Source organism: Athene noctua, chromosome 1, assembly GCF_965140245.1.
Source record: "Athene noctua chromosome 1, bAthNoc1.hap1.1, whole genome shotgun sequence".
In the NCBI taxonomy this organism is placed as follows: Eukaryota; Metazoa; Chordata; class Aves; order Strigiformes; family Strigidae; genus Athene; species Athene noctua.
In genome coordinates this window covers 1,605,484-1,621,268 of record NC_134037.1, presented here as the reverse complement: position 1 = coordinate 1,621,268, position 15,785 = coordinate 1,605,484, and the positions used below count along the sequence as shown (strand labels likewise).

The 15,785-nt window shown below is 54.3% G+C and overlaps 1 protein-coding gene across 5 annotated transcripts; it reads left to right on the top strand.

The window, feature by feature from the left end:
- Positions 1-916: 916 nt before the first annotated feature.
- Positions 917-14,196, top strand: CIMIP2C (ciliary microtubule inner protein 2C). 5 transcript variants are annotated; one of them, XM_074920746.1, is made up of 5 exons: positions 917-1,028; positions 7,092-7,204; positions 8,200-8,350; positions 8,577-8,689; positions 13,986-14,196. In XM_074920746.1, exons 3-5 carry the CDS (start codon positions 8,261-8,263, stop codon positions 14,128-14,130), a joined length of 348 nt encoding a protein of 115 aa, XP_074776847.1. In that variant the 5' UTR covers positions 917-1,028; positions 7,092-7,204; positions 8,200-8,260; the 3' UTR covers positions 14,131-14,196. The 5 variants fall into 5 exon arrangements, with proteins under 5 accessions (XP_074776847.1, XP_074776877.1, XP_074776857.1 ...); XM_074920756.1 differs by having other exon boundaries at positions 935-1,012; XM_074920767.1 differs by lacking the exon at positions 917-1,028 and adding an exon at positions 4,768-4,830.
- Positions 14,197-15,785: the final 1,589 nt, after the last annotated feature.

Here is a 15,785-nt window from a genome sequence, read left to right as displayed (position 1 = left end):
TGCAAGAAGCTACTGCCCTTCAGCTCCTGGATGTAAACATCCTCTTAGGATGGACAACCCAGCCAAATTTTTCTGGTCGTAGCCAAGGAGACCAATAGAGCTCAACGTTCTCCTGGATGGTGGAAGATCTACCCATTATACCCGAAAATTGGGTAATGAAGATGAACGTGGGAACCCAACTGCAGGCAAGTCAACAAAACATGAGCACTCTCGAGGTACGGTGGGTTAAAAATGTTCTCTCCGGCTTGAGAGCTGAAGAGGCCTGCTGTGATTAACAGAGCAGGGTGAGAAAATGCCCTTCATAAACATTAATTTCAGTTTTTCACAGTGTCTCTGCAATTTTCACATCGCTCCATGTGAATAAAATCACACACCCACCTCTGAATCACTGATGATTCCGCTTATTTACTATGGTTTTACACCAAAGGCAAGAGGGAAAGGACTTCTTGCCACGGCAGAATCAGGCCTTAAGTAGTCCCTCTGCGTGCACCAACCCCCCCCCAGCACCAGTATCCCATTAAAATAAATCCAATTGCACACGCCAAAGCAATAGTCTTATGATTCTACAGAACATTAAATCCAAAATTAATGATATTTTCTCTTCTTAACTCTTTTTCTTTCTTTTTTTTTTTTCCAGCTCTTCTCTTCCCACGCTTGGAAAAAACATATCAGCCTCCCCATTTGTCAAAGCACTAAAATCCTATTAATTACAGAAAGTTGTGGTTTTCTTCTCTCGTTTTTTTGTGTTGACTGAGAGTTGGACCAAGGCATCACCCATGGGGACTAATTTTGACCCTTTTCACCAACGGGAATCTCTGGGATGGGCTCCGAGGGATGTTTAAATGCAGGCGGGGGGTGATGACAGGCTGTGTAAGTGCCCGAGTGCATACGCAGAGCTGTGTATTTTCCTGTGTGATATTTCTCTCCTCGTGCCAGCCAGGCTGCTGCGTCAAATCCCCAGGAGCCCCATGGCCCGAGCGCATCCAGGCTGCGGTGACACGGCCTGAAGAAGGTGAATTTCCTTCCAGGTGTGCTCTGGGGACAGCGGGACTGGGGACAGTGGGATTTGGGACAGCGTGCCTTGGGGACAGTGGCATTTAGGGACAATGAGCTTTGGGGACAGGGTGATTTGGGGACAGCATCATTTGGGGACAATGTGATTTGGGGACAGGGTGATTTGGGGACAGCATGATTTGGGGACAGTGAGCTTTGGGGAAAACATGATCTGGGGACAATGTGATTTGAGGACAGCAAGCTTTGGGGACAATGAGCTTTGGGGACAGTGAGCTTTGGGGACAGTGTGCTGGGGGACAATGTGTTTTGGGGACAGCGGGTTGGCAGGGCAGCGGTGCTGGCAGGATGGCGCAGCAGCGGGTGGAGGGGAAGCAGAGCCCAGTCCTGCAGCTCTGGCTGATGGGGCTCCTTTCCGAGGTGGAAAATATCCTTATCAGAGCTCCGGCACACGCAGCGGCTCTGCGCGAGGGCAGGGAGGTTTCATTTTCCACTGGGTGATTTTGCCGAGAGAAGTATCACCTGCCCTTTCCTCCGGGCTGCCTTATCAACTTGTTCCAAGCCTGCAGCGCTCAGCTCTGCAGATTCCCAGGCTGGATCCACTGTCTGCCGAGGTCACCGGTGGCTGCGCTGATCCTCTCTCCCATTGGCAGCTGAAGTCCCAAATCCTGCAGAACAGGAGCAGCAACTGAACCAGCTTTGCCATCAGCATCAGCCCAGAAGGGAGCCCTGGCCGGGCAGCAAAGGGGCAGTTGCTGGAGGCAGGACAAAAAGGAGCAGAAAAGACCTTTCTCCTGCAATGCAGATGTTCCTCAGAGTAATTCTGGGTGCCAGAACCTCCTTGCCCCGAGGGACAGCAATGTGCATTTTTTCATTTCCCACTGGATTCACTTTTTTTTTTGGCCCCTCTCTTCCTCATGCAGTCCCTTTGCCCCAACAGCAAGAACTGAGCTAGACCCTTGGACGGTGAGTAACAGGGAGACCCTCATGGAAGGCAAATATCCAAACCAAAGCATCTTTCTGGAGCTTCTCCAGCCCTTTTCCTGGGGAGCTGTCAAGTGCTTCATGGGTATCACTTACACCACAGCTCCCTGGAGAGCAGTCACACTAATTTAGCCCCACACAGAGCAAAGTGAAGCCCCCACTGGTGAACTGCCCCACAGAGCAGTGGCTGTGTCCTGGAGAGCATCCAAGAGATTTACTCATGACTGCTGTAACCGGGGCCAAGGAATGAGCAGTGAAAGGGCTGGGAGCATCCCTTGGCCCCTGCTGTCTTTCATCCCTCCACTCACAGACTCCATTTTTCACTTCCCGAGCTTGACTCTGTCACTGCAAGTCTCTCTCCACCTGCCATCGTCCCCCTCTGAGGTCGAGTCTCTTTCATTTTAAAGAATTTCAGGGATGCAACTGTCATGAGTGAGTCTTTCTGGCATAAAGCTGCCTCACAGCATCATCTATAATTTTGAGTGCTGCAGTGGGCGGCTCTGTATGTGTGTATTGGTCTCTGAAAAAAAAGGGGGAAAATGCTGTGGAGGCAGTTTTTGTACATAAGCGGGAGTGTGAGCAAGTAACAGAGCTTGCTAAGAAAGCAGGAATGCCAAATCTGAGGCAAATCAGTAAATTTTCCTGTGTAAATCAGTTCTCACAAGGTATCATGAGAGCTTCTGGACCGAGTGTCCCACCCTGGTGCAGCCATGCAGGGAACAGGCGTGAGCTGGAGGTGCTTCTGTCACAGAATCACAGAATCGTTTCGGCTGGAAAAGACCCTTGAGATCATCGAGTCCAACCGTTGGCCCAACGCTGCCAAGGCCACCACTAAACCCTGTCCCTAAGTGCCACGTCTACACGTCTGCTCAACCCCTCCAGGGATGGGGACTCCCCCCCTGCCCTGGGCAGCCTGTTCCAACACTCAACAACACTTTTGGTGAGGAAATTGTTCCTAATATCTAATCCAAACCTCCCCTCGAGCAGTTTGAGGCTGTTTCCTGGAGTGATGTCTTCCCACTGGAGCCATGACAAGACCCTCACTCACTCCCAGAGAAGCTGGAACTTCTGCCTGGGGTTTCCTGGCAGGGCTGAGCTGGTCTGTGCGTGCAGGGAGAATCCCAGGCTCTGTTCTAGTCCTTGGATCTGCAGGAGACACCTAAACCAGGGCTCCCTGGCAGCCCACCCAAAAGCATCATTTTCAGGCAGATAAAGGCAACGTTGGGGAACGCAGACCTTCAGGAGCTCTGCGACAGCACACCCTGGCACAATGCCTCTCCCAGGAACAAGCTCCATTAAAAGCTTGGGAGGTTTCTGCCTCTGTGACTGCTGTGGAAAGCCACTGCTGACCCACAGGGGTCCCGTGGCCAGGAGCCTTTGGCTATTTGCAGCCTCACCCTGGTCACGGTTATCTTCTCACTCCTTCTGTCCAGCTCCTTTACCCAGCTGGAAGATCAGCAGTTTTCAAAGAAAGCGATCTAGTCTGTCTAGCAGGACTGACTTTTGGTAAATCCATTTGGCCTTTTGCATCGTTTTCCATTTACTTTCTCATCTTCTCATCGTATCCCCCGAGGCGGGTTGGGAAGCCGTGCAGGTGCTGGATTGCAAGCCCGCAGTGAGCCAGACAACCTTCTCACTCCTTAAATGCCAGAGCTGTACTTGCTCCTCAGCAGCTGTAGCAATGCAGCAGCTCTCAACGAGCGGAAATTTTTTATTATTATTATTTTAAATTCTGCCACAGAGGTTTTCCCATTTTCCTGAATTCAGCACAATTAGCGAACTGAGCTTTCCTCATCTGGCCGCCCTGCAGAGAGGACCCACGGTAGGTTTCTGTGTGGGGTCGACCACACCCGGAGCAATTTCCCGTGCCATGGAGCCCAGCCCTCCCAGTTTCTCCCCAGTGCCATGGTGGCTGAATCCACATCTCACTGGGAACTAGAGAAGACGGCAGCAGGAGCCTGGCCAGCTCGGCCACTGAGCCACAGGGTCCCGCTCAGGGGGATGCTCAGCTCAAGCCAGGAACATCCCATCGACTCCACAGCATTCCTCCAGGAACACAATGTCACCAGGCTCTTGGAAATGTTGAAATTCGAGGCTGAGACCAACACCCACCTCTGCTGCACGACCCAACCAGGAGAGCAGGTGTCTGGGAGACCTTCCCCAGAGCTGGCACCTTAATATCCTCGTGTGGGGTGGCCACCAAAAGCCCCTGATTTCTATTTTCTTTCCTTTTCAAATTTTTTTCCCCTTCTATTTTTTTTTTTTTTAAATTATTTCAAATACCTCAGAGCTTAGATGCAAACCAAGAACAGCCCCTCCGAATCCTGCACCTCCCAGTGCTCCTTACAGGCAAGATCATTTTACAAGGCTTATTTTAATAGAACATGCAGATCTGTGTGGGCAATTATTTTTTTTACCTTTTTTTTTTTTTTTTTTATAAGCAACTGACCCTTCCCAAAAGTTTTCCAGGACAAGTCCCTGGTTGCCTGCCTGGGGCAGGAATAGAGCCCACTATTCCCCTTACACAAGGAGCTGGGGGGAAAAACTCAAAAAGCCTAAAAATGCAAATTTAGGGACACTTCTGCATCCCCTGCAGCAGGCGGGTTGAGGGCGGGGGGTGCAGGGGTTGCTGGGGAGGGGTGCAGGTGGTGGTGCCAGGGTGGGCGTAGGCAGGGGATCTCAGGGTGCTGGGGGAGGTGCCGGGGGTGCTGGGTGGTGCTGGGCTCCCACCGTTGCCCGGTCATGGTGTTTGTGACCCAACTGGGCGAGGCAGAGGCAAACAGGATGGCTCTGGGGGCAACTGCAGCACAGGGACCCTCCACAGCCCGGACACAGGTAGGGGCTGAGCACAGCCAGACCTGCACCCCAGGGCCCCCACCCTGCCCTATGGACTCCGCCCCCTTCATGGATCCTGCACCCTTCACGGATCCTGCCCCCTGCCCCCTTCACGGATCCTGCACCCTTCACGGATCCTGCCCCCTGCCCCCTTCACGGATCCTGCCCCCTTCACGGATCCTGCCCCCTGCCCCCTTCACGGATCCTGCCCGTTGCCTATGGACCCCTCACGGGTCCTGAATCCCACCCCAAAGCTCTGCCCCCTTCCCGGGCCCAGCACCCTGCCCCATGCCCCCCTCGCCCCTGCCAGTTCCAAGCCTGTGTTCGAGGGCCTGGAGGAGCCGGGTGCCGCAGGGGCTCCATCTCCCCGCGGCCCTGCCCTGCCAACCCCGCGTCTTCATGTTTCCCCGGGATGTTTTCCACGGGTCAGGGGTTGGCGGCTTTATCGGTGGTTGCAGAGGGACGGAGCGCGGTTTTCTCACCTCCTCGTGCATACCGCACACGGGCGGTGAATAATGCATGAGCCTTTGAGCCGGGAAGGCTTCTCAAGTGCACCCAGCTAAAACACTCCCCTGCTGCTGGAGGGACTTGGGGGGCTTTTCCTCTCCCCACAGAGCCCAAATATCTCTTGCCCAAGCGAGTCACAAGGAGTTTCAGCCCATCCTCCCGCTGCCCCCCCAGGTGAGGCAGCTTCCCCAGCTCCTTCCCAACTTCCTCACGTATTTTCGCTCTCCTTCTCTTGTTTTCTTTCATATCTCCTTTTGTTTTACGTAAGCCAAGACTCCTGCTGCAGCCAGGCCTGCTCCAAACAGCCGGGGGAAGCCCTTGCCCCAGGCAGCCCTTGCCCTGGGTGGGCAGTGCCTGTCCCCGGCAGCTTTCCCCCGGTATCAGACCAGCCCGGGTGCCAAGGCTGCCTGTGCCCTGCACCCAGGAGGGCTCCTTGCTGGGGGGGTTACGCGCGTGGCTGGCATCACAGAACCCCAGAGTCACTCAGGCTGGAAAAGCCCCTCGGGATCATCGAGTCCAACCCTCAGCCCGACTCTACAAAGTTCTCCCCTACCCCACATTCCCCACAGCTCATCCCAACGGCCCTGAAACCCCCCCAGGGATGGGGACTCCCCCCTCCCTGGGCAGCCTGTGCCACTCTCGGACCACTCTTGCTGGGAAACATTTTCTCCTCCTGCCCAGCCTGACCCTCCCCTGTGGCAGCTGCTCTCTGAGGTGCTGCAGTCCGTTTCTCCCTTACAGGCAGAGGTATATTTGTAGAAGAGATACATATGTATTTTAAATATATATATATGTATATATAGTTTTTCTCTCTGGCCTTTTTAGAGCATCGTTTTCAGCCATCCAGCGCTCTGGCTGACAGCCCGCTCCCAGTTCACATCTCACCACTTCAACCTCAGAGCAGCTTTGCTGCCAAATGTCTCACTTTCCCATCCTCTTCTGCAGCCCAGGGACCTTTCTGGCTCTGTAGGTGCTTGCACGTTTAAATCACGTGCCGCATTTTTTACGGCCTGTACCTGTTCACACAAATATTTCCAGCACACTGGAGAGTAGCAAGCAACAGGGTACTTGCATATCAAATATTTTCATTTACTGCTTCGCTTTGGAACTGGTTGATACCAGCAGAGGTGAACAGCATCGCAGGGCAGTGTCAGCAGCTGCACATCAAGAGGCTCAGACAACAGAAATGCTCATTATTTGGCTGTTAAACCAGAGGGAATGGGCTGGCTCTCTCATCCTGTATGTTCAAGGTACACAGTTGGAATTGGGCAGAAAAAAACTCACATACAATGCACTTTCCTGGGAAAGATGGGGGTTTTTTGTGCTGTGTTTACCCCAGAATGTTAATCAGGATCTTGCTGTCTGGCATACAAATGAAGTTGTGCTCATACCTGGGGTGTCTTCTGGGGGTTAGTGCTGTCCCTGCAGCAGGGCTGGCCAGGGCCTGGGCTCAGCACAGGGGCTGCCGGGGCCACTGAGCCCAGACCCTGCGGGGACAGGCAGCAGGACAGTGGTTTTATCCACATGAATTTGAAAAACAACCTCTGCAGCCTCTCTGGGGAGGGGGGCACAGAGCTCAGCGAGCCCCAGGCTCCCATTGACCAGGGGATGCGCTAAACAGTTCATTGCTGATTTTCACCTTCAGTTGTCTCCTTTCTCCCCCAGCTCTGCTTTCTCCACCCTGGCAGCAAGGCACAAGGGCTTTTATTTCTTTCTTTTTCCTTAAGATATTCCTTTTCTCCTGGCTTTTACAGAATGATACAGCTCTCGCTCAGAGCCAAGGTCTCCTGCACTAGCTGAAACGCTGGTGTCAGGTTCTAGGCAGACCAGCTCAGACTGCAGCAAAATTAACTCCAATATGCCTTGGGTGAGTTTGCTTGGCGAAAAGAAGCGCTTTCCACCGATGCTGCAGTGTCTCAGCACACTGGGCTTTGCAGGAAAACCAATTGCTGAGAAGGTGGAGGGAGAATAATGACATATTTCCACACTTCGGGAGCACACAGGGAGGCCTCTGAACTCTCTGGGGTGGCTGAAGGGGGGAATGCAGTTTATTTTTTGCCTACTCGTTATTAGTGATAACTGGATTTTCAGCTCTGAGGGTGCAAGGAGCTAAGGGAAGATCCAAATAATGTCTTTGTGGGGCGGATGGAGTGATAGAATGAGTCTGTGCAGCCGTCCTCTGCTCTCAGGGCCAGCCAGCGCCGTGTCCTGATGAATTCCCTGCCCCGCGTTTTGGAAAGGGGGAATCTGGGGGCTGTTCCCTGCCTGGGAGAGCCTCCTGGTTGTTTTATGGGAGGCAGCATCTGGATCCACTCCAGCAGAGGACTGGTCCCCCGAGATGCTCTGCAGCGTCTCCCCATTCAGCCCGGTGGGAATGAGTTGAGTTTGGCATCACACCCTCAGCCTGAGACCTGGGAGGTGAGGCCACCAGGAATTCACGCTGACCTTTCCTGGGTGCTGGGGGTCGGCTTCATTCTCCCTCTTCCTGCTGGTTTTCTGCCAGGAGAAGGACCAGCTGCTCCCCTTTCCTCCTCCTTGGGTGCCAGCCTGTAGGCCAGCAGCAGCTCTCTGCCTGGGGCACCTCCAGAATGCAAGGAAAGGCACTTAAAAAGGAAAATGAACATTGAACATGTCCTGGGTCACAACGGCGCCGTTCCCTCTACCACCAGAATCCCTTGAGTTTATCCTCAAATGCAGTGCTGTGCATCAAATGTGGGTTTTTTTGCTAAAGCAGAATCATTTAAACCCAGAGAGGCAAGTGCTGGCTCCCTGGGGGTGTTTTGCAGCGCCGTGAAGGGGAAGGGAGCTCCCTCCTCCTGGAGAGCCCCAGCATGGCCCTTCCTGACCACGTTTCCCACGCAGGTATTGAAGGCATATCCCAAACCCAGCGTTTTCCTTCAGAAACACCCGTGGCAGCACCACCATGAGATCCCCCCAGGGTCCCCAGACCGTGCCACACACCCGCTTCAGCCTGGACGGTGCCCCATCCCAGGAGCTGGGCAGGTTTTACCAGGTGAGGACCCGGGGGATCCTGGGGGGATCCTGGGGGGCTACAGGCAGCTGACCCCTCCCCTGCTGCCTGCACACAGTGAGGCTCGCTGCCCCAGCTCCATGCACAGGCAGCAGGCAGGGATGCTGCCTCAGCAGCCAAAACTGATGCTAAGTGGTTTCAGGTGCTCACAAAACCCAAACAAGCCTGAACTCAGACAAACCACCTGAACATTTGCTTTTGTCTGCAGCTGAGCCAGCAGCACCGTGAGTTTTACCAGGACAAGAGTGGGACACTGCACCCCATTCCCTACTTTGTGCTGCCCTCGAAGGAGAAGGAGAGATTTCCTCATCCACTTGACCTGTGAGTAGAGATGTCCCTGCAGACGGGCCCTAGGACATGGTGGCACCCAGCTCCCAGGGCTCGGGCTAGTGGGATGAAACTGGAGAGGTCTGGGGAGGGTCAGCCCCACACATGATCCTCCTTCTTTTCTTCACCCAAACGTTCTGTCCTCAGAAAAATGAGAGAAGAAGAAACTAGATGAATCTGAAAGAATTGGTGGGCAGCATGTCAGGCTGTGAGGATTTTTTTCCCTACTTAGAAATCCCAGGGGCTTTTTTTTAAAAGCAAGCATCCTCCTGGCTGTGTGTTTGAAATTCTGGATGTTTATTCATTTCAAAGCCCTGACAAAAACTGGAGCAGCATCCTGGGGGCTCTGTGTCCTGTCTCCTCCCTTCCTCATTGCTGTGGGACACCCTGCAGCATCTGCTGCTCCCTGGGACCTTTTCCAGTGTGGTAGAGGAGAGCTACAGGCTACAACAGTTCTACTTCACTATTAGACCAAAGTGGCTGCTGGAAAAGGCAAGACTTTAGCAATCGATCATGTGAGTTGGCCAAAGGTCCAGCTGCCACCCGCAGGTTGCCCACTGACCACCCAAGCCATCACAAACAGATCTCCAAGTCACCATGGCCATGAACTGATGGGGGAACCCCAACCCTGGCTCATAGCTCCTGCGTCCCCATAGCCAGGCTGGGCTGGGCATGGGCAGTGCTGGGGCTCCTCGGAGGGACCTGGTGGATCCAGGCCTCTGCTCGCCAGGTACCTCCACAATGCAGGGTCCTGGAGAGGGGAGGAGGTCATAAAAACTGAAAGGCAAAAATCCCCTTTCTGCCATGGCTCTAACAGTCATTCATGAAAAAAAGACATCGATGAGTGAAGCTCGTGGGTATTCCTCATCCTCCCTGGACCGATTGTCCTGATGGAGCAGAGGGTCAGGGAGGTGGGGCAGCACGTAAGTGTTTGTCCTCATCCAGCCCTCGGTGCCTCTCATGGGTGGCTTTTGTTTGCTGTATCCCTCACCATGCCCGCCAGCACAATTTCTACACTAACAAACACAGCAGGATCCCTGAGACATAAGATCTCCTCCCAAAACTGCTGCTGTCAGAACACCTCGTACTCACAGACCTCTCGTACTCACAGACCTCTTGCCAGAATATCTGTTATCACCCAAAATTAAATACTTTTGTTACCCCATCTGAGGGGGTCCAGCATATCCCCAGGCAGAGCTGCAAACCAGGACAGACAAGAGCTGTGGTTATGTTAGATAGAAACCATCAGTCTTTGTTTTCTCCTCCACCATCTTTGCTACCGATCTGCGCAGGGCAGTCCTGCAGCAAGGGGAATACCCCACGCATGCAGCCTGGGGTGCAGATGCTGAAGTGTTGCTTGAAGGATCTGTTTAAGCTCCTCACGTGTCACATCTGAGCCTCCCTGCCCCAGCACCATGCTGGCATGCCGAGGGGTTGAGCAGCCCCAAAACATCGCGCTGAGAGAGTCACCAGGGAGCTTCTCCTGGGGATGTCGGGGCAGAGGCTGCACAGGGACCGTGTGAGGGAGCTTGTCAGCATCTCTGGAGCATGAAGGTGGCCAGAAGTAGACGGAGCACTGCTAAAACATGGATTAGGTAGCTGGATAATTCTCCCCAGCACTGAAAGCACAATAGGAGTTAGAAAGAAACAGCCATAAATCATTTTTAGCAAGAATAAAGGGAAAGTAAAACATGGAGTAGCACAGACCACAGCCCAAATTCAGGGAATAGTGAAGCTAAACTCCCCTGGAGAGACTTTGCATCACCCCACTGTGTAAACCCATCTGAGAGGGCTGAACTTCACAGCCGTGGGCTGTGCGGGGCCGACGTGCTCCGTGTCCCAGCCTGGCCCCGTGTCCCACCACCCTTTTGGATGGAGACCCACAGCACTGACAGCCCCCACCGCCCTGCCCAACCCTCCGCGGACCAGAGGAGCTGTCAGAGGAGTCTGTTCCTCCCAAGCAACGTGAGTGAGAGCTGACATCCAACATTCCCTCTTGCCTTGAGCTCTGAGCCCAGCACCGGCCTCCTGGGATGGTTCCACTGGACCTGCCATGGGCTGAAAAAGCACCCACAGGGCTGCCAGAACAGGACTGGGGGCTGAGCTGCGGTGGGAGGCAGCCGGGGCCAGCGCCAGCAGAAATACGTGGGTGCCCTCTAGTGCTTTATTCCTGTGGCTCATTAGGAGTGTAAAATCCAGGAAAAAAAAAAAACCAAAAAACAGAACCAACCAACCAAACAAACAAAAAAACCCCACAAACCAACCAAAAAACCCACCAAAACCCCCAAAACCTCCAGGGCTTCAGATAAAGTATCTTCATATATTTTCCTTATACCTGGCTGGATTTATATTGTAACTTGTGCCCATCGCTGCTCCTATCACCGTGCACCTTGAAATTCAAGGTGCATCCTCCGGCCTCCTGCCGCTCTACATCCTCTGGACCCTCTCTTTGCCCTTAGGTAGCTGTAGGCAGAAATAAGATCCCCCTTTGCCTTCTCCTCTCGAGGCTGAACAACCAGCTCTGCCTCTCCTTGCACATCGAATCCCAGACTGGTTTGGGTGGGAAGGGAACTCAAATCCCCTCCAGTGCCACCCCCTGCCCCGGGCAGGGCCACCTTCCACCAGCCCAGGTTGCCCAAAGCCCCGTCCAACCTGGCCTTGAGCCCTTCCAGGGAGGGGGCAGCCACAGCTTCTCTGGGCAGCCTGTGCCAGGGCCTCACCCCCCTCACAGGGAACAATTTCTGCCTCAGATCTCATCTAAATCTCCCTCTGTCAGTTTAGAACTGTCACCCCTCATCCTAACTACCTGCCCTTGTAAAAAGTCCCTCCCCCCTTTCCCGCAGCCCCTTCCAGCCCTGGGGGGCCGCTCTAAGGTCTCCCCGGAGCCTTCTCTCCTCCAGCTGAACCCCCCAACTCTCTCAGCCTGTCCTCACAGGGGGGCTCCAGCCCCCCCAGCATCTCCGTGGCCTCTGGCCCCGCTCCAGCAGGTCCGTGTCTTTCCTGTGCTGGATCCAGTACCCCGGGTGGGCTCCACGCCGTGTTCCCCAGCCCATCTCGGTGGCCCTTGCTGTGTGTGTCTGTGTCTTGCACAGGGGCCTCAGACCGGCCGCAGCTCCGCAGACACCGATGGGGGGGCTGGATGCTGCCTCTGCCTCACTGGCCACTCTCCTGCTTGCACAGCCCAGGAGGCAGCTGGACCCTCCTTGCTGCAAGATGGGAAGTCATGGTGGGGCTCTGAGTGGCAAGGCTGGCTACAGCCAGCCCTAGAAGTCCATGAATCTGCATATTTTTGGGTGTGGAGCTCAGAGAAGCTCCTTAAATGAGAGGTTAATCAATGGGCATGGAGGCTTCCTCCTGGCTGCCTGCTGTGGCTACCTAGGCTGGCTAACTCTTTCTTATCAACCCTTCGCTGCCCAGACAAAACAAAGAGGAGTGGGGGAGGCTGTCCTTCACCCAGGCCCCGTCTTGTGGCAAGGCAGAGAAATATGTGGGATGAGAACGATGGATGGAAGTGGATGAAGTAAAGCAGACGCTGTTGGGCCCATGAGTGCATCTCCCTTCCAGGAGTTGAGCTGGCAGAGGCCAAGGTCAGTCCTGGCGCTGATAGGAGCTGTTGTGGGCAAAGCTGGGGGTGATGGCCAGCACCTCCTTTCCTTTGGGATCCATTTTTAAGCCGCAGATTTAGCACCAGCCCCCATTTGCAGCTGCACCACAGGGCCTGGTCGTGGACCTCCTCCACCCCAACCTGGACCTGGATCTGGGCTTGAGCTCAGACCTACCTCACGGCTGGGTGCCCCTTGGGCTCTGCCTGACCCTGGCCACCATCTCCAGGCCTGATCCTGACCCTGGCTGGCTGCTACGTACCTCTGCTCCTTGCTGAGGACCTGGCTGCTCCCTGAGCCATGTCCTGTCACCACCCGACCCGACTGGGAGCCCAGAGACTCATAACGGTTCTGTGAAACCCTCGGGTTAAATTCAGGTGAAATGACACCAAATGGCTGGTTAAAATGTTTTACTTGTGGTACAAACAACTGAAACTTGGAAAAGGATAGTAAGTGATTGTGGTCTTTTATAAATCTATAAAAAAGGGAAGGGAAGGGAAGGGAAGGGAAGGGAAGGGAAGGGAAGGGAAGGGAAGGGAAGGGAAGGGAAGGAAAGGAAAGGAAAGGAAAGGAAAGGAAAGGAAAGGAAAGGAAAGGAAAGGAAAGGAAAGGAAAGGAAAGGAAAGGAAAGGAAAGGAAAGGAAAGGAAGAGTGAAAGAAATCTGAATCACTGCCCAAGGATCCAGCGTTGTCTAGGGTCGGTAATCCTGGAGGGGGGGTGCACACCCAGCAGTTTTCTGTCACTTTTTAAGTTCATTTTATCAGCTGATTTGCATACTAGACAAAGAGAGACAGGTATTCCATGAACTCATTTGCAGGAGAGATGGGGAAAAGGTGGAGTGTGAGCTCAGTGTGTGTGCTGGGGGGCAATGGGGTGCATTGACCCTTTTGTCCAATTGAATCAGTGGTCATGATTTCCCCCCCAGACCTTTCCCTCAGTTTTTGCTTCTTGAGCCATTAGCTCCCTTAGCTCCATCTGGTGTCAGTTCTCTTTCTTACCAATCTCTTAGCTCTCCTTTGAGGCTACAGTCATAAATTAAAGTGTAGGCCTTACCTCGAACATAAGGTTTTACTCAGTCTACATCTCCTCCCTTTGAGGCTCATCTAGGGAATTGGGCAATACGACTGCAGGGGAGCGGAGCCGCGCACCCTTCAATACACTCTGCGCTCCCCTGGGCAGATAATTTATTCCTTAGACCAACCACAAAGGCCACAATTTGTCCTTGAGATTTTCTGTGACGCTGAATGTTTGAGCCATTAATTTCTTCAGTTCCTTACATGCCCACAGAAATTATTTGACTTGGACCAGCTCCTGGAGGGACAGACAACGTGTCCCCAACAGGGTGTGAGTGGTGGTGGTGGTCTTGGAAGTCATCTGTGTCTTCCCTCTATCCCTTCAAACTCTTCCTCATCCCCAGGGTCCTTCCTCATGCAGATGTGACTGAACCTGTCTGGGTGATGCCGACATGCAGAGCTGTTCCTGCATTAATATTTGTTGCCTGGAGGTCACGGGTTGCATCAGCCCAGTGCAAGGTTGGATTGAACAAGTGCCGTGGGTGCCGTGGGTGCCCCAGTGTCCTCGGAGCACAGCCCTAATGCTGAGCCCTGCCTACACCTCTGTAAGTCCTGCCTGTACCTGCTGCCTCCTGAACTTCTCTAACCATTCTTGGTGCTCTCCTCCTCCCCAGCACCCCGCTCAGCGCCAAGACCCGCTGGCATTTGCTGCGAGTGTCACCGGTGAACCTGCGGACCTACCAGACCTTCCCCTCAGGGAAGAGGGTCACCTCCCAGGAGAGACAGCTCCGAGACTGCTTCTTCGAGTACCGAGCCTAAGCAATGCCCTCGGTGGAAACCTGTTTTTCCAGTTGGAAGAGGAGCAATGGGAAAATAAAGGAGAGGGAGCTGGTTGCTGACTTGGACTCTGTGCGCCAAAGGGACCTGCCCGCATGCGGCAAGGATGCTCTTTGTGGCCTCCAAGGAGAGGGGGCAGCTGGCCACCACACTGTTCCTCCTGACATTTGGGGTGATCAGTGGGCTGAGAGATTGAGGACAGGCAGGGGATTAGCTCGGTTTGATGGGGTCATTCTTTGGGAGGCAAAGTGCCCCCACTTGGCCTCTGCCCACCAGGGTGGAAAAGGCAACTCTGCCCCGGTCCAGGCTCTGCCTGTTATGGGGGGGCATCACCCAGGACCTTCTCACCTGGGGTGAGAAATGGTGAGGAAGAGCACACGGACTGCAGCATAGTCACCAGCAGCCACAGATGAGGTGATGAGCCTGTGGATGGCACAAAATAGACAAGGGTAACGGAGACAAGGCTGCAGGAGGGTGTCTGAGGAAGATGCTGCTGAATCACCCAGGGGTTTCCAGCCCAGCAGTTCCACCCAGCAGCCAGACCATGGGTTTACAGTGGGTGGGTGGCTGGCAGGGGTCAAAAAACTAAATCAGACCACAGGAATAATTAGGAAATGAGTGGAGAGCAGAGCAGGCAGTACTGGGAGCCAGTGGGGGGGTTGCCCTCCCTGCTGCCTGTGCGTGGTGTGACCACCCTGCTTCCAGGAGGAGATGATGGAGCAGGAGAGGGTTCAGGGAAAGGCATCGGAGCAGTTGGAGGTCTACAGGGCATCTGTGCAAGAAATGGCCATGCAAGCTAGAGCCCATCAGCCTGGAAAAGAAAATGGGGAGGACAGGGCAGAGGGTTGGTGGGGTCGGTTGTCCACTCTCTTGTCCTGCAGAAGAACTGAACAGCACCGCGGGAGGTTACCACAGTCCGGTTCAAAGCAAACCCAACAGGGTAATTCTTCCAAACCACAGGAGATGCTGCACGGGGCCAAATCTGATATGGTTTCAAGAAGCTACCAGGGAAATTGGGGGAAGAAAATGACTCTCAAGGTAACTGACTACAAGGACAGTGAGTGTGGGGTGGGTGTGCTTTGCCAGGAGGAAGAGGAGCTTCATTCCTCCGTCCTCTGAGGGGGCTCCTGCTCAGAAGGGTCAAACCGTTCCAGAGCTGGTAGGGCAGTGTCCTAGTGTGAGCAAGGGGCGGCTCACAGCTTTAGCCCTGTTTCATTTATTTCACAGAACTCCAGAACCATCCGGGCTGGAAAAGCCCTTGCAGCTCCCCCAGCCCAAGCATGAGCCTCCCCCTGACCGTTCCCAACTCCCCCAGATCCCTCAGCGCTGGCTCAGCCCGACTCTTCAACCCCTCCAGGGATCCCGGGGACTCCCCCCTGCCCTGGGCAGCCCATTCCAACGCCCAACAGCCCCTTCTGCACAGAAATCCTTCCTCAGAGCCAGCCTGACCCTGCCCTGGGCAGCTTGAGGCCATTCCCTCGGGGCCTGGCGCTGGGGCCTTGGCTCCAGAGACTCATCCCCATCTCTCTGAGAATCCGAGAAGCCTTATTTTCTCCTGTGATTTTGGAAGCAGGTGACGGGGCAGGGCACAGGCAGAGCTTGTCGCTGATGGTGAGTGCCACCCATCCATGAGGGGT

Coding starts and splice junctions, on each gene's coding strand:
- CIMIP2C (XM_074920746.1), top strand. CDS start 8,261: ATGAGATCCCCCCAGGGTCCCCAGACCGTGCCACACACCCGCTTCAGC. Junction 8,351..8,576: donor AGCTGGGCAGGTTTTACCAG/GTGAGGACCCGG, acceptor TTTTGTCTGCAG/CTGAGCCAGCAGCACCGTGA. Junction 8,690..13,985: donor TTTCCTCATCCACTTGACCT/GTGAGTAGAGAT, acceptor CCTCCTCCCCAG/CACCCCGCTCAGCGCCAAGA.